The 22,151-nt window shown below is 39.2% G+C and overlaps 1 protein-coding gene across 10 annotated transcripts in view; it reads right to left on the reverse strand.

Annotated features, from left to right (window-relative positions):
- Positions 1-2,730: 2,730 nt before the first annotated feature.
- Positions 2,731-22,151, reverse strand: part of LRRFIP2 (LRR binding FLII interacting protein 2) — a 191,614-nt gene continuing 172,193 nt past the window's right edge. For all 10 annotated transcript variants that reach the window (XM_063452046.1, XM_063452049.1, XM_063452047.1 and 7 more), the window contains 5 exons: positions 15,888-15,937; positions 15,211-15,331; positions 14,204-14,283; positions 5,775-5,879; positions 2,731-3,967 (listed from right to left, as the gene is read on the reverse strand). In XM_063452046.1, coding sequence (XP_063308116.1) covers positions 3,857-3,967; positions 5,775-5,879; positions 14,204-14,283; positions 15,211-15,331; positions 15,888-15,937 — 467 coding nt within the window. In that variant the 3' untranslated portion in view covers positions 2,731-3,856. The remainder of the gene's footprint in view (positions 3,968-5,774; positions 5,880-14,203; positions 14,284-15,210; positions 15,332-15,887; positions 15,938-22,151) is intronic.

Genomic DNA, 22,151 nt, shown 5'->3' on the forward strand with positions numbered 1-22,151 from the left:
ACTTTTCCGGGGACCAATTATCCATCAAAACAATTCAAAGATATAAACAAAACTGCATAAGGATAGGAAAAACTTCTGTTCCGCATGGGGACAGGCAGCAAACTGGGGTTTTTGGGGAGTATGCAAGTTCTTAAACATTGTTTTGGTGAGGAGTAAAAGGTGTGCTAACATTTTAGGAATTTCATAGGGTCAGTTTTACCAGAATTAATAGCTCTATTGTACTGCCACTATCTAGAAAATATTACATAGTTGTGCTGTAAGCGTTTCACTTAGCAATCATTAGTAAATTAGACTGTTTTCAGCTTCACAGTGCAACCTAATGTTGGAACAAATTTAAAGAATATGTGTATAAGAAACTTTGTAATTCTAAGAAAGGTTGTCCAAGGGGAAGAGAATGATTAAAGTAGACCGATGCACCATATTTTTACAGACATTGCATGAAAAATGCAGCCCTGCAGTATTCAAAATTCAAATGCTGCAACAAATACATTTCTAATTTGCAATGCATGAACTATAACAGTTTTAATACTGCACCTTTTTTCATGGACTACTAGAATTTCCAATCCTTTGTGGGGATTGTTCCACCCACGCTGTAAACATTGAGCAAATCTATTGCTCATAAATTTGTGAGTATATTTTCAATTCTCTTCATATATAATATTATGCAGAGCACATTATTTTACATCTCCTTTTTCTTATATGTGAACACTGCTGGAGGAAGGGTGTATTAACTCTATGCTTGGGTGGGGATTATACCACCATATACCAGAAAATGGTAGCTTTAACACAAAGCTTTACACTTGTGAACATACTTTTTATATTCTTTTGGCAAATTTGGCATATGTATTGCACGATTGGAATTTTCTTTGTCTTTTCATGTTCTACAGGGGCCTTCAAGACTGACCCTACCTACACCTATATCCAAAAGTGGGAATAATACCGCTACATTCTGATATTATTGGAGCCTGTATGTAAGCTCCAAAAAAATGCGAGTGGGCATTTAAGCACTTTGTTGGTTGCCATTAACCAAGTATACTAAATACTAAACTATTAGAATTCCTCTTTCTCACTCTTCTATCCACATATACACCCAATGAGGATAAAACAGAATGCCATTAAAAAAAATTCTGGACTATATTATTTTTAAAAACTTTTTTTACTGTATTATTTTTTTTCATTGTATATATTCTATAGTATCTACTTTTTATTCCCTTTATTTAGTAATTAGTTTTATTAGTCTTTTATATTGGTGCTGCCTTTTCTCCACTGGCCACGCCTCAGGTGGCTGCTAGAGGTGCTTCCTGGGGCAGTGCTGTACAGCCAGTGTCTCCACCCTCTGCATGGATACACTGAACTTTCCTCATGAAGATGCATTGATTCAATGCATTTCTATGAAGAGATGCTGATTGGCCAGGGCTGTATTTTGCTTGTACCGACTCTGCTCCTGATCTAACTCATTGACAGTCTCAGCCAATCCCATGTGAAAGCATTATGATTGGCTCAGAGAATCACTTCTGATAGACAGCCAAGAAGACAGATCAGGGGCAGAGGCAGCAGCTGCAGACTTGAAAAAAGGAAGATTTTACTATATTTAGGTGTAACACTATAGGGTCAGGAATACATGTTTATGTTCATGACCCTATAGTGTTCCTTTGAACTTATTAACTCTTATTATGTACTGAACTTAGACTATCTGAGAAAAGAAAAAAGTACCTGTAATTAAGAAGAGACACTACTTACCCCAATAGTACCCGATGGACCAAAACCTGTTTATAGTAAAAGACACTGAGTTTACTGGGTATACTGCACTTGGATATGTATAATTCATTTAAAATTACATACGGACTATTATGTTATGATAGCATTTAAGGAGCAATGCCGACCATGGGGGATGTAGATGAGACAACCAGTGCAATGACTCCTGAAATCACCCAAGCTTCCCATACAAAATAATATCCCACTAGTCAGGTGAGTTTAAATGGAAAGCTAACACCTCCCACAACTCAGGTTTAACATCTGTCTTATCTGTGCATCAGCCAGCAAAAAATAAAAACAAGCATTTTCTTTTTGTTGACACTCCGCTGCCTATTTAATTATTTTTTTTTAAATCACAGTTTAGCAGATACGCAGCTCAGTGAGAATTGCGCTGAGGAATTGCCTGTTATGCTTAGCTCCAAGGAGTTAAGCAACCATTAAGTAATTGCCAGGGGTGTAACAAAGTTAATTCAAAAAAGTGCCACTTCCTATTAAAATCTGCACTTTTTGTAAAATGGAAAAATAAAAAGGACACAATTCACTCAAAACATTAATGCATGCTAAAGTGCCCCTTTACCCACTCAATTTCATTAAATCTTTCTTAAATACTATACATCCAGCAGAGTGTAAACCCTATAATCACATACAACCCATAATTAAGGAATTTCAAAGTATGCTTCTAAAATAAATATTTTCTGTTGAGTCCAAATCATCTTGTTACGTTTATCTTTACTACTATATAATCTATACGGAGAAAGCTCTCTAGCATCCACTTATTTTTAATGAAAGAGCTCTCTTCTTATGCTAATGAATATGTCATGCTCATATTACCAAACAAATTGATTTCTGCAGTAATTTCTCGTAGAAAACATGTTTAAAACAGTTCTTCACGTCAATTAATCTTTACTAAACACAGAAAATAAAAAAATCTGAATCCACAGGAGACGCTAAATAAAAAGTAATTCAGAAAACCTCTGCAATAAAATTGGCCATCAAAGTGTCAATTTAATAGGTCCCTCGTTTTTTTCCCCCAATTTATTGTCTCCACTCACACTGAAGCAGTAGATAATACAATTTTTACAATGTACAGCAAAATATTTTAGCTATAACTGTGGTTTCTGGTCTCATTGAAAGTGATTTAATCTTATTAAAATATTATTGTTCAGCAGTGCCATCACCCATGCAATAAAAGCAAGATGTATATACAGTTCCAATCTCAGACATTTCTTATACAAATTAAAATATTTTTTTTTCTATTACAAAAAAGTGTTTTGCAAACTGTATAAAGTTTAATGAGTACACATTCCCGAAAATTGTAACGTTCCAAAGTATAAATGTTAGCGCAATTCTGTTAAATATCTTTGAACAGTTTAACAGCATTAAGGATGAAAAAACCATGAGGAAGAAGGCACTTGGCATCTTAACTCCATCCCTGCTGCACTACAGATGTCTAAATGGCACTGTACAACACGACAGCTTGCAACTCCCCCAGTACTGCTTAGTAGAGTAGAGACAAATGTGGAACTGTGAGGGAGATCAGCAGAGACATTTCTTGAACATCACTCCAAGTTTGGCAGACCAATGATGCCCCTCCTTATTTGTGACACGACACACTTTATAAGGAAAAGGGTTAGTCTGTTAAATCTCGCACAGCATTGGATAGGCATCTCTGAGGAAGTTGTAGATGATTATCTTTTTTATGCAGTAGTTTCTGTTCACCAGCACAGGTAAGCATCAGACAAAACAAAATAACAAAAACAGGATGTGTGAGTAAACTTGATTATAATATTGTGAAGGAAAATATATCCTATCTGAAACCAGTAATCCAGCGTGTTGCTCTCCAACTCTTAAATTTACCCGAATCAGTGTCTTGAAGAGGAGAAATCACCATGGTTTAACATTCATGCCAGTTTATCATCCTCCCATAAATTAAAAATCGATGTTGTTTTTTTTTTTGTTTTTTTTTTTGCATTTAAGACCTTGGGTGGGGAAGCCAAGGCAAAGTTTGCACCATCGTGCTTATGAGAAAGTCCATAATAAGACAAGGTGAGGGTGCGTTGTTCTGTGGAGCAGTGCATTACATTGTTGCATTTCATCTATTTCACTGCTGTGACAGAAGTGCAGTCCTGTTAGCCTTCATCTTCTCTAACCGTTTTACTAAGTGACTGTTTGTCATTTCCATCTCCTCCATCTTATCCAAAGCAGTTCGGAGCTGTTGATGGGGAAAAAATAAATAAATACTGGTTAGTTTACTATTTCCAATTCATCAGAAAGCAAAGAATAAAAATGTATAAAACTGTAAATTTCTGTACGTTAATTATCACAATTCGACCACTGTTTAGTGATTTTCGAACACTATTAAATACAAAATAATGTCAAATTATCTATCAATATTTTTTCAAAAATGTTTATTTTCACCAACATTATAATAATATTGAACATTGGAATCTTGGCACCTCAGATTGCTTTTGATCCTATGAACCTATTTCCCATGAAAGAAGAAATTAAAAGTGACAATCTATTTGGTTATGCTGCTTACAATCAGCTGTGAAAACACATTTGGTATCATAACAGATGTAAGCAATGGCCATAGAAACATACTAACCCTCCCAAGTAAATTAAATACTAGAAAAACATTCTACAAAATCCGATTACAACTTCACATTAAAAAAAAAAAAAAAAAAAAGGAACTTAAGGGCTCTCCCACTTTTCAGGTGCTTATAAAAGGCCCCATTTCAACTGTAAGGAGATAAAGGAAGAGATAGAAAGAAACAGTAAGAACGGCCAGAAGAAAACTGGAAGGGAGTTCCAACACCTTTTTAAAGGAGATGCAAGACTGGACATGAGAATCCACTTATAGTTATATTAAAGAATTGTTTAGCTTCCTTCCCCACCCCAACAAAAAATCTCACACACCACTCATGATGCCAAACAGGGTAATATTTAATCCCTGATGGCCAAACTTGTCAAAACAAGGGGACCAACTTAAGCATTAACTTGAGCTTGGGGATGGGAGCATTGCATTCCAACATGTGTAAATCAGCATGCTTGGAATATGAATTCATTCTGGTTCCCAATCAGATCACCTTGTGTGTAGTCTCAATAAAGGCAAACAAGGGTCAAGAGTCAACTGCACTTGTAAACACTGATAGTTTTAGGAACATACCCCATTTTGAATACCGTGGGGTTGTCTACTTTTGGTATGCCATGATAGGAGTAATTCTCATTCCTGGGCTGCCATACAGTCTCAAAAGCAACATAGGCCCAGCAAACCAACCTGGCAAATTTCAATGTGTAAAAGATGGAATGGGCAAGCCCAATATTGGCCCTGTAATTTTCACAGTAAAACCTATATATGTAGGGCATCATTGTACATACAAATATGTGTATTTTATTGCAGTGAAAGTGTTATTGCAGTGTTATGACATTCCCAGTTAGAATGCCATGTAGAACTTGGAAAATAACATTTCATATTTTCTCATACTTTTTTTTTTAAATTATGTTTTATATATTGGTATGTGATGTGAAATGAAAACCCTATATCTCAAACAAAATTATATATAACAAGAGTGGGTGCACTTAATATGAAAGAGGTAAATTATGGTCGAACAACATATAGCTCAAATTCTAGGTTTTGTTTTGGTCAGAACTTGGCACATACATTTTACAACCCTAACAGGTTTATTCACAAAATGTGAAGTGTCAGGAATTTTTTTTTTTATTTTAGTTTTTTTTTTTATTAAAGATTGTACTTTTATTTCAAATGTACTTTGACTTACCAATATTTCACACTTTAGTGAATACCCTGTTACACTAATTTATGACTAGGGATATGACTAGGCAGGAAGAACACCGATAATAAAAGGAACTGAGGAATGAAATAGAAAATATGCTTGAAATTATTTATATATATATATTTAAGCATGTCATAAATAAATATATATATATTTAAGCATGTCACACTTTTATTTGAACACTCATGTTCAGCTGCAAGAAACGTTTTAATATCAGCAGAATACCTCTCGTTGAAGTCTCCTTTTCTCTGCTTTTAGCTCGTCTTCAATCTTTTCAGCGTTTTCTGCTGCTGATTTATATCTGACCACTTGTCCTTCAAGCCTTATTACCTAGAAAGCAATAGAATTAATTTAATTATTTTACTCTCAAATGTTTTACACAAACCAGCCTTGACATTCTACATAAGATGGGAAGCATAATTGGAACCACTTCCACATCCAGTGTAGTAACAATAATTGCCAATATGTGCATTTCAGAAATCCATAAATACATTTTATTTTACAAAAGTAACATAAATAGGCACAACAAGCAGTACAAATACACAACTTCAACAATATATATACTGTACTCAAATCTAATGCGCACCTTTTTTTTGGAAAATGAAGTTTCCAAAATTTTAATGTGCATTAGATTTGATGGTGTATTACATTCAGGGCAAAAAAAATTCCTGCAAATTCAAACAGACAAATTTCATCCCAGCAAATTCACAGAGAGTTAAAGAATAGACATAACATGTAACACTAAAATTGAAATACAATTAATGTTACTATAGTATATGGCACAATGTTATATAGTAGTATCTTCTTGTATAAATGTGCATTACATTCTCCACCAAAAATATTTTTCAGCTTCCAGGTTTCAAAAACTGGTACAATGCATTTTGCAGTGAATGTAAAAAAACAACAACCTTTTTCTTTGGTATTCATGACAGTATGCTATGATGTTCATATTTGGGCGTGGACATGTAACATCCACTAATGTTAGTATCTCCCTGTCAGGCCTTGAGCGTGGCTCTGTCACCTCAAACATATATTTCTCCTATTGTTTCCTCTTTCAGAATCTGTTCTTTTCTGATCTATTTCTTTTTAAAACATAAGACTATGGACTAGTTTTAAGCACAGTAAAATATACTGAAAAATCAGCAGGTGTCGAGGTGCTTCAAAAAAAGTAATATTGGGTGTGTATCACAAGTTTTAGGTGTTTCCCCAATCACATCAATGCATACAATAAAAGACTAGTAATGTCAAACACTTCCAAACATATACAACACCCAGTGTTATGAATTAGAAGGTAAAATATACAGATGTATATATATACTTCCCAATAGACATCCAGTGTAGGTAAGTAGTAGTGCCACTCTACAACAAATAAATACAACCACACATAGTGTAATCTGTACAATTGAAAAAAATGAGTAATAATAAAAGTTACACTCACAAGTATAGAGCCGTGCCAGGCTCTATATAAGAAGTATTAGGGTGCCAATGTTTGGTTTTGATGGTATCTCTGAAGCAGACTCAGGGACTAGTTTTGTCTTATGTATTTTCCTAAGCCTTACAAGTCTTGACAAAAGGTGGAGCTTAAGACAAGCTGTACTTCCTTAGTTAGTTTGACAAAGGATGTGGAGCTTAATTAGCTTACTTGACAAAGGATGTGGAGCTTCCTTTAAACTCCATTTGACTAGTTTGTCAAGATTTGTCAGGTGTAAGAAAAATGCATAAGACAAAGAGAGGAAATATTAGGAGAAATTTAATTTTGAGGTGACCGAGCCACATTAAATACCATGACCCTTTCTAGGACCCTCAGTAACACTAAATAGCAAGAAGTATAAATAAAATAACAAGCAGTAAAACACTGCACAGTCTTTAGTATTTTACTTAAGACTTTGCAGTGTTTTACTGCTTGCTATTTTATATTTAAGTTCCAAATATATATATATATATATATATATATATATATATATATATATATATATATATATATTTTAACACCATCTTATGTCCTGAAACGTCATTGGGTGGAGGATCTTCAACATATACCCCATCCTGCTCAGCTAGGGACTGGGATCCCTACTAATATTCCCACCAGCCTGCACATTGAGCCTAATGTTAATGACTCTGTACTTGTGAGTACAATACCTACTGATATTTAGATACTGAATATACTGATATGTCTTTGTACCAGACTATATTGCACTAGGTTGTGTTTTTATATATTTTCAGCTGTCAGTGATACCTACAACCAAGGTCTACTTTACACTGCACCTAACTTGTATGTATATATTTTGCTTTATGTGTGACTAGAGAGGTAATCACATAGGTGTTTTAGAGTGTGGTGGTATTCATTTGTCAGCACATATTGGGACTTTGTATTGTGTGTCTAATCAGGAGATGTTCAGTCTCCTAAATTAAGCAATTCTTTGCAAATAAATATTTACAGCCCTCTTCACATCCACTTCTGATGATGTAAGCAGACAAGAGGCAGACAGCGGCAGAGCCAGTAGCTGCAGAATTGAATACAAGTAAGATTTTACTATATTTAGGGAGGCCGGGGGGCTAGATGGTGGGTTTATCACTATAGGGTCAGGGATACTGGTTTGTGTTTCTGACCCTACAGTGTTCCTTTAAGGGACTGTTGTCCGATGGCATTTGAAGCTCTTTGTTTAGCATCTGACTTTTGAACATTTTAGAGCAAAAAAAAAAACACTGTCAATAGCCCCTTCAAATTTGATGACTGATGTTTTTCTTTCCAAACTATTTTTCCTTTTTGCAGAAGAAAGCCCAGGTGAGTCCCGCCCCAACCTGAATTGGAGATATCTGTTGTAATTCCTATCTAATTGATCTGTTCGAAGGATATGCCTGATGTCATTAATTCTAAATTTAAACTAATTTAGTTCTTAAGATTTCTATTTCTGAGATGACCATATTTGGTTCCAGGTCTTGTTGGTCTTTGTTCCAAGTCTGCAATGTTTCCCATTACAAATGTTTCATTCTTGCTCTTATCCATTTTACTGCTACTGCTGGGATGGTTGCTGTAAGAAGAACTGAAGAGCTCATAGATTTTCTTATTTTACACACTGGATTTTTTTGTAGTTCCAGTTTTCCTCACCTTTTTTTTCCTTTTTCGATCGGGAAGAAAATGTTTCATCTTGATAAAATCTATTTAAAAAATTTGATGGTAACTGGGGACAATTGTAACTTTTTTTCAGGTTTTTTTTTTTTTAATCCAGCCATGTAGCTGGAAGTCTAACAGAATGTTCTCTTTTAAATTGCTCTTGAACCAACCTTCAGGAACCAGTCACCCAGACATGGTACTACTGCCACTTCAGGAACCAATCATTTTGTAAAAATCCTTGGTGTAGTTAGTTGCCAGGCCAAATGGAACAATCCTAAATGAAAATGTAACAACCTCTGTTTTGCCATCACTGCAAAAGTAGGGAATTTGCTTGATGTGTACATGAAGATAGAGGTCTTTTGGATCTAAAGTTGCCATCAGATTGTTTTCTTGTAGAATATGAGTAACAGGTAAGATTGTTTCCACTCATAAATTCTGAAACACTATACAATTGTTGACTTTGAGAAACCAAACAAATCTTTTCACTCAGTGATTCACCAGGCATGTTCTGGACTAGACTCATACAAATTAATATACAAGGCACTTTTTCTAGGACTCCTTTCTCTTGTATAGTTTTTTCACTATACTTGTTTTGTTTTTGTTTTTTCCAACAAAGAAAATCAGCTGCAGGTCTTATTGCACATTTTTTGTTTCTATTTAAAAAACAAAACTTTCCACCAACTTTTCTCATGATGTCAGAACATTATGTGTTGGTTGCTTTTCTGAAACTGCTTTCAGGTTGTTTACGAAATAACTGAAATCTGTCATCCTTATATATGTATACTTTTGCTTCTGTCCACGATAGAAAGGTCTTCTGTTCTATTTAAGTCTCTTTCCTTGTGGTAAAGCCTGTTTAGTCTCTTACACCTGCTTTATGAGATCCAAAGCTGATCCCAGAAACGTATCGTCTTTAAAAGGAAATTCACAAAGGGCACTCTTAGATGCTGAATCTGCACCTCATTATTTATGCTAGATTAGTGATGGCGAACCTTTTTGAGCCAGAGTGCCCAAACCGCAATACATGCCAACTTTTTTTTCCTTAACGTGCCAACACAGCAATTGCGTGTGTGGTGGGGGGGTGCGTGTGTGTGTGGGGGTGTGCTCTGTGTGTGTGTGGGGGGGGGGGGGGGGTGCTGTGTGTGTGTGTGTGTGAGAGGGGTGCTGTGAGGGGGGTAGGGGTGCTGGGTGGGGGTAAGGGTGCTGTGGGGGGGTAGGGGTACTGCTGGGGGGTAGGGGTACTGCTGGGGGGTAGGGGTACTGCTGGGGGGTAGGGGTACTGCTGGGGGGTAGGGGTACTGCTGGGGGGTAGGGGTACTGCTGGGGGGTAGGGGTACTGCTGGGGGGTAGGGGTACTGCTGGGGGGGTAGGGGTACTGTGTTGGGGGGGTAGGGGTACTGTGTTGGGGGGGTAGGGGTACTGTGTTGGGGGGGTAGGGGTACTGTGTTGGGGGGGTAGGGGTACTGTGTTGGGGGGGTAGGGGTACTGTGTTGGGGGGGTAGGGGTACTGTGTTGGGGGGGTAGGGGTACTGTGTTGGGGGGTAGGGATACTGTGTTGGGGGGGTAGGGGTACTGCTGTGGGGGGTAGGGGTACTGCTGTGGGGGGTAGGGGTACTGCTGTGGGGGGTAGGGGTACTGCTGTGGGGGGTAGGGGTACTGCTGGGGGGGTAGGGGTACTGCTGGGGGGGTAGGGGTACTGCTGGGGGGGTAGGGGTACTGCTGGGGGGGTAGGGGTACTGTGTTGGGGGGTAGGGGTACTGTGTTGGGGGGGTAGGGATACTGTGTTGGGGGGTAGGGGTACTGTGTTGGGGGGGTAGGGGTACTGTGTTGGGGGGGTAGGGGTACTGTGTTGGGGGGTAGGGGTACTGTGTTGGGGGGTAGGGGTACTGTGTTGCGGGGGTAGGGGTACTGTGTTGCGGGGGTAGGGGTACTGTGTTGCGGGGGTAGGGGTACTGCTGTGGGGGGTAGGGGTACTGCTGTGGGGGGTAGGGGTACTGCTGGGGGGGTAGGGGTACTGCTGGGGGGGTAGGGGTACTGCTGGGGGGGTAGGGGTACTGCTGGGGGGGGTAGGGGTACTGCTGGGGGGGTAGGGGTACTGCTGGGGGGGTAGGGGTACTGCTGGGGGGGTAGGGGTACTGCTGGGGGGGTAGGGGTACTGCTGGGGTTGGTAGGGGTACTGCTGGGGTTGGTAGGGGTACTGCTGGGGGAGTAGGGGTACTGTTGTGGGGGAGTAGGGGTACTGCTGGGGGGTAGGGGTACTGCTGGGGGGGTAGGGGTACTTCTGGGGGGGGTAGGGGTACTTCTGGGGGGGGTAGGGGTACTTCTGGGGGGGGGGGGTAGGGGTACTTCTGGGGGGGTAGGGGTGCTGTGTGTCAGTACCCCCACCCTCCTCCCTCCCTCCTTCTTACCTTTAATGAAGGGTGGGTGGAGGGGCGGCACAGCCATCCCTGGTGGTCCGGTGGTGGTAAGCACTGCAGGGGGAGGGATCTGTGAATCAGCTCCCCTGTCGTCCCGCGCGATGCGGTGTGGAGCGTTACCATGGTAACGCTCGGCAATGCTCCACACAGCATCGCGCGGGAGGACAGGGGAGCTGCATCACAGATCCCTCCCCCTGACTCCTGACTCGGAAGCAGAATAGGCGCCTACTCTACATTGATGGTGAACCTATGGCCGCGTGCCCACAGAGAGGGCCCGGCGTGCCACCTGTGGCATGCGTGCCATAGGTTCGCCATCACTGTGCTAGATTGTTTTTTTGGCCCCCTTTATCTATTGGATTCTTGATGGAACATTCCAGAACCCTAAGGCACTTATAACCTTGCTGATTTCAACAGAAATATGCACTTTCATAAATTAACCTTGTTCCACCCCCTGGCAGTCAGACAACTGGCTTGCAAACACTTCAGACAAGAGGTCTGCAGCTTTTACAAGTTGTTTTTAGGTATACCCTCAATGAAAACAAGTATAATTAAATACATGAATGTATTCATTGAGAGTCCCTTTAAGGCCCGCTACTTCTGTTTCTTTTTTAGCTAATTGGGCAATTGACGCATCCACTTTTGGCAACTCTTCTCATGCTTCTGAATTTTTTGAATGCTTCTCCGGATGTTTCTATTCTCTTTTCATCTGTTCCATGAACTTATCTTGGCATGGAAAACCTTTTTATTTCTTATTCTGTATCTCGCTCTCCTCCAATTTCTTACACACTTATTTAATTTATTAATCTCACCTATTTGAAAACCTATTTCCAATTTAGTTTTTACTGGACAATTCAGATATATCTGTGATGAACACTCTCCTATAGATGGGTCAGAAAGAGATTGGGACCACTGTCTCCCTTATTTTTTTTTACCTTTAGGAGGACCTACATCAGCAGAACTATTCGTCAGTGCCACCTCTTCAAATGTTGTAAAGGTCTTCTATAGAGTGTCTTGAAACCAAGCTAGGAAGGAATGTATTTCCTTTTGCTAATATTTTTCAATAGACTCCCTTGAACATGATTCCAATATACTAAATGCACTAAAATGGCAGATGTAATTTAATGTAGATAAATGGAAAGTTATGCACTTTGGGGTAAAGAATGCACAAGGAACTTACACCCTAAATCGTAAGACACAAGAAGGATTTGGGTATTGTTACAGATAACAAACTACACAACAATGTGCAACTGTCAATCAGCAGTTGCCAGTAAGGTAGTGTCATGTATAAAAAGAGACATTCATTCTCTTTATAAATCAATGGTAAGACCACACCTTGAATATGCTGTGCAATTTTAGGCACCTGTTCTAAAGAAGAATATTATGGCTCCAGACAAAGCGCAGAGGCGCCTACACAATTAGTAAAAGGAATTGAATGTTTTAGTTATGAAAAAAGGGTAACAAAATGTAAATCTCTTTAGTTTAGAAAAACGGTACCTCAGAGGGGATATGATAGCATTACACAAATATATTTGGGGCCAATACAAACTATTGTCTGGAAATCTATTCATAAACAGGACTATACATAGACATGAGACCACGAATTTAGACTAGAAAAAAGGAGATTTAGTCTGAAGCAAAGGAAAAGGTGTTTCAAAGTAAGAACAATAAATATGTGGGATTCTCTGTCTGAAGAGATGTTTTTTCAGAGTCTGTACAGATGTTAAAACATCAATTGGATAAATACTTGCAAATATAAATTATTAAAGGATATACTTTTTAATTTTTGTGGCGTAATAGCATCTTGATCCAAGGAGAGATTTGACTGCCATTCTGGGGTCAAGAATTATTTTTTTCCTAGTTTGTTGCAAAATTGGAAAGCGTTTTTTTTTCGATCAACAGCAAAAACAGATGTTAGAAGGGCTTAACCTGATGGACGCATGCCTCTTTTTAGTTTATGTAATTATGTGCTGTTGCTGTACATCAGGAAAACAAAGTGTTTTTTCTTTTACTCTGTCTAGTGAGATAGTAACGTTGCATGCTTTGGCCGGTCTACATAAGGGCAGGAATCATGGGCTAAGAGTGCTTCAAGGCTGCCACGGTTGGGTAGGCTAGATGCACCCTTAGGTGCTCAAACAGTCTGCCAGTATCGCCCACACAGCTCAAACTGTCTGCCAAAAACTGAGGGATAGGGTCGGAACACACTGCCACAATGAGCTGTAGTGGTTAGAGTGCCCTTTTAAATGTTGTGATCTGCTGAAAGGTTTCCCATTAGTTACCATGGATATAATCCAAACTGATAAAGTAAATTAAATGAACATTACAAGCACCATAACCACTGCAGCACCTTGTAAGTGAGTATAATTTCAAATAGTGTCCTGATGACCCCCCTCCCCACATTGTATATAGTCAAAGATTTTTGAAAAGTATGACTCCTAACTTGGCATCTCCCTGCCAGTAAAGGTGAGCGCATAGCGCTCTGCTCTCCTGTAGCTGTAGTGAACGCAGGATATGGTGCACGGTGAACACCATTTAAGAAGTCAATACTTTCCATATGATTTTGACTACTTACAATGGGGATGCGCCAAGGCACTTGTGGTACCATAACCACTATAGCGCACTGTAGTAGTTATGGTGTTTATAGTGTTACTTTAACAATACTGGTCATTTATAAAGGCCTTTCTCACCTTAATGCTATGGCAACCAGACAGTGGTAGATCCTATTGTGTTTGTTTTTTTAAAACATGAGGGTAGGAAGAAAAAATTGCATTTACTGTATGTCTTGAGTATTATTCTAGTCAAATAGTAGAGATGCCCATTTAAAATTGTAGATCCAGCAAGAGCATAAAAAAAAAAAAAAAAACCCCATTTATTTTTTCTACTAAACATTTTCAATGTTTACACTGGAAACATTTTCCAATACAGGAAAAAATAATCACAAAAATAGAACAATTAGGAATTCAGGATTTATAGCTACAATGTCCGTTACATATACCAATAAATAGTACAATAAAGACTTTAATTCCTGGCAGTTGGAAAGAAATTGCTTCCAGACGTAATTGTTATACCTGTTAAGTCACTCTAGAGTTTAAGAACGTCTTGGCACAAAGGACACACAAGTTACTTACATTTTGCTCCAAAGTGGTTATATCTTGTTCAGCTTTGGAAAGTTTGAATTTAAACTCACTAATTTGTCTGTTAGCATCCCCTAAACAAAACAAGCAGAATGGTAATTATAAAGTGGTAAAGAGACAGATATATGGATGAATAGCAAAGTTTTATAAATGGAAAATTCCCATGGAAACCTAAGCAATGCTTCTGTAGATATTATTGTAATGTTGCCCCAGAATTGTTCTCCATACTCATTCCTACAGTTCCAAACATCCAATAATGACCCACCAACTCCAATAAAAAAAGAAGAAAAAAAAGAAAGAGGCAGATACTCATTAGCATATCTTCAAAACACTTTTTCCCCTTTTTCCACTTTATATTCCAGATCTACTGCAGTTATAATTAAAGGGACATTATAGTCACAGCTTCTGGTGAGTAGAATCATTACCTTCAGGCTTTTTGCTGTAAACACTGTCTTTTCAGAGAAGATGCAGTGTTTACATTACAGCCTAGTGATAACTTCACTGGCCACTCCTTAGATGGCTGTTAGAGATCCTTCCTTGGTCATGGCTGCTTAAAATGCATCAAAACATTCAGTGTCTCCACTCTTTGCATGCAGACACTGAACTTTCCTCATTGAGATGCATTGTTTCAATGCCTCTCTATGAGGAGATGCTGATTGGCCAGGGCTGTGTTTGATTTGTGCTGGCTTTGCCCCTGATCTGCCTCCCTGACAGTCTCAGCCATCCTATGGTATTATTCTGATGATGTCAGCAGGCAGATCAGAGGCAGACAGGGGCAGAGCCAGCAGCTGCAGACTTGAATACATGTAAGATTTTACTATATTAAGAGGGGCAAGATGTTGGTTTTAACACCATATGGTCAGGAATGCATGATAGTGTTCCTTTAAGTGTCACAGCCAAACATTTCGGCATGTTAAATTCAGTGTCTAGGCTACAGTATTTCTCAAATTGCTAAAGAGGGAAAAAAATAAATACAAAAACAAAACAAAAAATACACATACTCTGCATTTCAATTAGCTGCAAATCCGACCCGTTCTCCAGTCCTGCTGAATCAGTTGTCGTAGTGTCAATCTTAGTGTTTTTTTGACGTTCTTCATCAAGTTGCAATTTCAACTTTCTGATCTGCATTGTCAAAAACACATGACAATTTAATAGCAATACACAAAAATATATAAACATGTAACAATAATACACAAAAACAAAATAATATAGGAACACTTTAGTATTAGGAATACATATTCGTATTCCAAACACTAAAGTGTCCCCGTGCCTCCACTAGCCTCGGTCCATGAAAGGACTTACCTGATTCCAGTGCCGCAGGGTCACGCTCCTCCACCGATGTCAACCTATGGGAAGGGTAGGCCTAATGTTCCTATTAAAATCAATGCTTTCCTATGGGGATTTGCATGACGCTGGATGCCATCTCTAAAACTGCAATACTGTACATTGCAGGGCTAAGGGGGACAGGGACACTGCACCCAGACCACTTCAATGAGATGAAGTGGTCTGGGTGCCTATAGTGTCCCTTTAAATGTGCACAATAACAAAATAAATTACATTAAAAAGAAATATTGTGCATTAATCACTGCAAAATGCACAAAAAATTAAAAGGAAAAACATATTTTAGATAAAAGTAAAGTATTCCCAGAATATACCATGCGAATGGTAACATATTCACCTGTGACACTAGTTCATCCTTTTCCTCTGCCAATTTCCGTAGCCTCACATCTGAAATTAAGTAAGAAACATGTGTAATTAGGAAACTGAGAGGGTTAACAAAGAGAATATTACATAGTTACATAGCTGAAAAGAGACTTGCGTCCATCAAGTTCATCCTTCCTCACATATGCTTTTGCTGTTGATTTGACAGATCCACAAAGAAACGTATAGAGTGAGTCATAAAAATGGCTCCAGTTGTACTAATATTATTAGTTTAAAGATATAATTGTAGCAGTGTCCGCAAGAGACAGATTCAGAAAAGTATAACACTTTCCATCCAGCGGATTGTGGTAACTATATTTTTTGCTTTAGTTCTATGTGTTTGGGCCGATGTGTACTGTAGCCATTGCTGCTGCCCAGGAGTAGTGGGAGTTAAAAAAAAACAAACAAAAAAAATAAGCCCAGGGCTTAATTTTGTGAGTTCATGTTTACACTACTGCCTACTACTACCTACTGGCTGGTATGCTTTGCAGGACCGACAATCAGTGTCTCCACAATCCGTGCTCTGAATGGACAAGCTTCCCATGTAGAAGCACTGTCTTGATGCATCTTTATGGGGAGTTGCTAATTGGTGCAGCACAGTGATTTGCATCGCATGCACAAAAGCCTCCCAATGCTTCTCTATGAGAAGGCAAGACCGCCGCATCAAAACTAGCGCAGATAAGGAGTAAAGGTAAGAAATACTGCAAATTATTTAAGGAGGGGTGACAAACTAAATAGGTAGACTAACACTATAGCTTTAGGAATGTACAGTTGTAATCAAAATTATTCCACCAAATCAGGGTTATATATAGACTTTCAGCTGTTTGCAATGAACACATCAAAAAATAGCAATTGAAATAACTCAAACACAATGCATTCTTCAAGTGGTTTCCACAAATTCAACTTATAATGATTTCTCCAGTCTCAAAATGATTCAACCCCTTAATGGCAAGCATCTTTAGTACTTAGTAGAGCACCCTTTTGCTGTTATTACCTGCTACAAACAAGATGCATAGCCAGACACAGCTTCTGGCAGCGTTCCTAAGGAATCTTAGTTCATTGATAATGATAAATGGCCTCCTGTTCAGTAATATTGTTAGGTTTGCATGCTGCAACGGCTTCTTCAAATCCAATCAGAGATTTTCTATGAGATTCAAGTCGAGTGACTGACAGCCACTGCAGAATTTTCCAGGACTACTTCTGCCACCAAGACTTGGTGGAATTTCAGGTATACTTGGGATCATTGTCTTGTTACAAGGTTCACTGACGCCCAAGCTTCAGCTTCCTCACAGACGGCATGATGTTTTCTTCTAGGATTTCCTGATACTTCAATAAATCCATCTTGCCTTGCACATGCTACAGGCTTCCAGTGCCAGAGGTTGCAAAGCAGCCGCAGAGCATCACCGAGCCACCACCATGCTTAACTATAGGCAAAATTTTTCATAATTCTTCTTCCTCCAGACATACCACTGATCCACTGGGCTAAAAAGTTCCAGTTTTGTGTCATCGTTCCACTGAACAGAATTACAATACTTCTTTGTCTTATTTATATGATATTGAGGATATTGGAGCCGACTTTTCTTGTGCTTTTGGTTCAGTAAGTGGTGTACTTCTTGGAGTTCTGGCATGGAAACCTTCCGCATTTAGTACGTACCTTACTGTGCTCACTGAAACCTCAGTGCCTGTTGCCACCAAGTTTTGCCGCAGGTCTTTTGCAGTCACTCAACGGCTTTTCATAACCTGCCTTCCGAGAAATCTGGTTGCAGCAATTGATCGCTTCCTTTTTCCAGTCCAGATCAGGCACGGCTTTAAAGTGGGGCAAACAGAGCAGCTTCTCAGGCACATTTACTCCTAAGGGGCCCAAAGTAGCTGCCTCATTTGCCCTCTGCCTGCACTAATTCCTTTCAGATCACGATCCTAAAATAAATTGTTGTGTGCAGCGGGCTCACACAATAAGGGGGAGCATCGGGTGGCCCATGCACTTAGGGCCACCTGGTAGACACCTGTCAAAGGCCCCCTTTCACATTGGCAGCTTGGGAGGAAGTGACAGCCACAAGTCACTTCTTCCTGAATAACTGGAGCCGAGAGAGGACGCAATGAGAAGGGTTTGGGAGTGCCAGAGTTTAACTCCCATGCACCCCAGCAAGCACACTGGAACATAAGCCACCCTCTCCTGCTAAAGGTATTCCTGCATTCAAACTTCAACACTACATACAAACACACTCCTGCAAACAGAAAAAAATATATAAACTGCATTCAAAAACGAAATCTACACATAAATGCATGCTTGCATTCAAACGCCAACACCATATACAAACACGCCTCTACAATCACACAAACATACTCCATACAAAACGTGCTTACATTAAAACACAGATGATGGCATAACAGTCTCTTTATTCATTCAGCTTAATTTAATACCTGGAAAATAAATTACTGAACTGACAATAACTTACTTTCAAGAAGCATATCATGTCTGACATTTGCCTTGACCAGGGCCGGATTAAGATAGGGGCTGATGGAGCTGGAGATCCAGGCCCATACCCATGGAATAGGCCCATTGTTTAAACATATAAATAAATAAAATATATATTATATTGTTATTATTTTATGAAAACTTAAGAGGTATTAAGGGGAACAAAACTTGTGTGGACTGGCAGACAATGAAATTAGTTAAGGTAAAACTGACTTTGCACACTATGTAAATTGTATGCTCTTCTTGCTTCGGTCTCTCTAACACTGTGGCATGTTTCGTTTCTTCTACACTCACTACATACACTTTTCCTCTGTTCCAGACTGTATAACAAAAGCTTCTACCTGCTAGTAAGAAGGTTAGGAGAGTAGTGGACGACAGAGTGCGATGGGGCAGTCCTTAGAAAGCGTGGAGCGAGCACATCATTAGATGCATTTATGCCAAGCTCAGGGTGCTGTGCCCATGGTATGGCCTTTGTTGGCCAGCATGCATGATTGGCAGGCAGCCTGTCATGCATTTATACCAGGTTGACCTAATTTTTCGGGCAGACACGCCACCTTTTTGGGCATGTTCGCCCCTTTGAGCGGTTCTGGTTACGTGACTTGCGTCCGTGGACCACCCTTTTATCCCGGCCACCGACATTCTGCTTCACCGGACCAGCTGTTAGAGGTTATGGATTTACTTGATAGATGAAAGCAAAATATTAGCATAGTGTATGTGTTTTCTGATAGCTATATCCTATGAGTTCCCTCCAGCAACACCCCAGCCAGATACATGATGCTTGCTTGGGAGGTATGACTTCTAGTGTTTTCTGTCGATAAGATTTTGTAATTTAGCCCATCATAATTGTCAGCATTAAGCCCAATGGTCTCTTAATGTGGCCCTAGCCTTGGCTTTAGTGGCAACCAGATGGTTTTATACCATTATGTAAAAAAAATGACAATTATCCACAATATCACAATTTAAATTTATGTATTAACTAAAAATCTTGAATTTTAGAGTGACCTTATGTGCGATAATTTTTAAGCACCTAATTTGCATTTTCACTCAATAAGGGCAGCACATAAAACTGTATGATTAGGAAATTATTTAATCAGATTTCCGGAACAGTATCTGAATACTCAGTGTCTGCTGTTAGACCATGCTGACGACGATCTGAGTGAAGAGTTTTGTTTCCCACATTTTGAGACCTGCGAGTCTTGCCGTTTATTACACCATGTCTCTTTTACGGGACCTGTAAGTCTCAGTATGTCCTTTCTGTGCTCTTTAAAAACTCAGTAAACACAAATTTACAAAACAAAAAAAGTTGGGGAAGAAACCGAAGCCATACAAATTAAGTGGTCATTTGAGGAAAGGGCATCCTGTTTATATGATGTGCGTGTTTGGGTTTTTTAGAGTCCTGAAGTATTCAGATAAAGGTAGCACATTGTCTTAAAAAGCTATCACAAGGATAACTGATGGATGAAAATTTGCAATGGTTAAGACATGGACAGTGGTTTTGTGGTAAATCCAAATATAAGATAAATTACACACAATTCACATTCTGTGCAACAAATTTAAAAACTAAATTACACATCTGGAACTACAGAACAGGATTATGAATCATTCCTGTGGCATAAAGAGATTAACTGCAGGCATCTGCTGAAACGAAAAGCTGCGTCTTTGCACATCTACAAAAAAAGTATTTCCAACCAACATTATTTATATCATGTTGTAGTTGCCATCACAATCCAATACAAAAAAGGCTTTAAATTCTAGGTTACTATTCCAAAGGCGTGGATCACCACATTTCCAGCAACTCCTAAGTATATAAACACCAACACCAGCTGCTTGGGACAAATATTATTGTTTTTTTTTTTTTACAAATTACTGAAGTAATACAGTTAAAGATTATTTGTTTTTATTGTCTCACTAATCTCATATATGGAAGCCAATTTTGCAACCACCACAGACACTTGTGTTGTACTTATGAGCATGTGTGAGCCTGGCAGATAAAGTGCCAGAAGCCGAAGATCAAAGGAGGCAGCTCACGCAAGGGTCTGCATCAGGTAAGTATAACTCACCTTTACTGCACCCCAAGGCCACCACTTCCCAATGTTTACATTGATACATTGGGGTCTTTTGCAAAACATGTAAAGACACTGGAAGGGGACAGAGCTGCGTTAACTGTACTAGACCAAAAAAAAAAAGCAAAACAACAGTCACTTTAAGTAAAAACAGTTTAATTTTCTCTCACCATAATAAAATATACTAACTGAATTTATTTGGAACAAGAGTGTGTCAGTAGAAGTTATAAGTATACTTTCTTCCACAGTATTTGTAGGAAACTAAGCCACCCATCTTCTCATTATACACCATGGACACTCATGCATTGTCCTTCCTTACTGCTACATGCAGCATCCCATATTTTTCAATATGTGTTCAAGGGACCCAAGAACATGGTGTACCATGTCTTGAGTCCTTGATTTCACGTATTAAAAACACTCCTCTGACTGGGAAGCAAAATGGTAACACCCAGTTGCAGGTTAAAAGAACACTAAAGTGAACACCAAAGCTTTCTTGCCCGTGTCCACAGTTATATCGTCTCCCCCTGCAGTGCCCCATAAAAATAATAACATTAAGGGTTTTACTCGCCCTTTCCCAGCACTGCTGAACTTTTCTCCAACCATAACGTCATTGAGGAGGCATGGTCCAATCCAATGTTCCTCACGAAAGAGGATTGGAAATTTGATGCGCATGCACAGCGAGTGTTAAGCACACAACCAAACTTTCCCATAGGAAAGCACCAAGTTTTTCTCTGTCAGTGCAGCGAAAGCGCCTCCAGTGGCTGTCAGTGTAACAGCCACTGAAGGTATGTTTAACCCTCCGTGGTAAACCTCGCTGTTTCTGCAAAACAGCAATGCTTTACTTTGAAAGATAAAATCCACAGGACTACTGAACCCAGTCACTTCATTGAGATGAAGTACCCCGGATGACTCTAGTGGTCTTTTAAAGAGGTATGGCAATATATATGCAAATGATTGCTGCAAAAAAACATGCAGAAAAAATGTAATTGGCTAACTCAAGACAAGGTGCGTCAGCAACTAAAGATATACAAAGCTCCAGGGCCTGACGGTGTCCATCCACTAGTACTTAAGGAACTAAGTGTGGAAATAAGTGAACCTCTGTTTTTCTTTCATGAAGTGTTCAGAGGATTGGAGGAAGGCGGGTGTGGTTCCTATATTCAAAAAGGGTTCAAAATCCTTGCCTGGAAATTATAGACCTGTGAGCTTAACTTCTGTGGCTGGGAACGTATTTGAAAGGTTATTAAGGGATAGTATTCCGGAATTCCTTGAGAAGAACATGGTTATCAGCATGGGCTTATGAAGCACAGGTCATGTCAAACTAACTTCATTGCATTCTACGAAGAAGTAAGAAGTATATAGAACAGGGTGTTGCAGTGGATGTGATCTATTTTGGATTTTACCAAAGCGTTTGATACAGTTCCACACAATAGATTAGTGTTCAAACTCAAAGAATCGGTCTAGATGAACGTTCTTGTTCCTGGGTAGAACATTGGCTTAAAAATAGAGTACAGAGAGTTGTCATTAATAGTTCATTTTCAAGCTGGACAGAGGTGGCAACTGGTGTCCCTCAGGGTTCCGTTTTGGGACCCCTTCTATTTAACATGTTTATAAATGATCTTTTAAAAAGCATTGAAAGCCATGTTTCAGTGTTTGCAGATGACACAAAACGCTGTAAAGTAAAACAATATGAGCAAGATATTAC

This window comes from Pelobates fuscus, chromosome 4 (assembly GCF_036172605.1).
Source record: "Pelobates fuscus isolate aPelFus1 chromosome 4, aPelFus1.pri, whole genome shotgun sequence".
Lineage (NCBI taxonomy): Eukaryota > Metazoa > Chordata > Amphibia > Anura > Pelobatidae > Pelobates > Pelobates fuscus.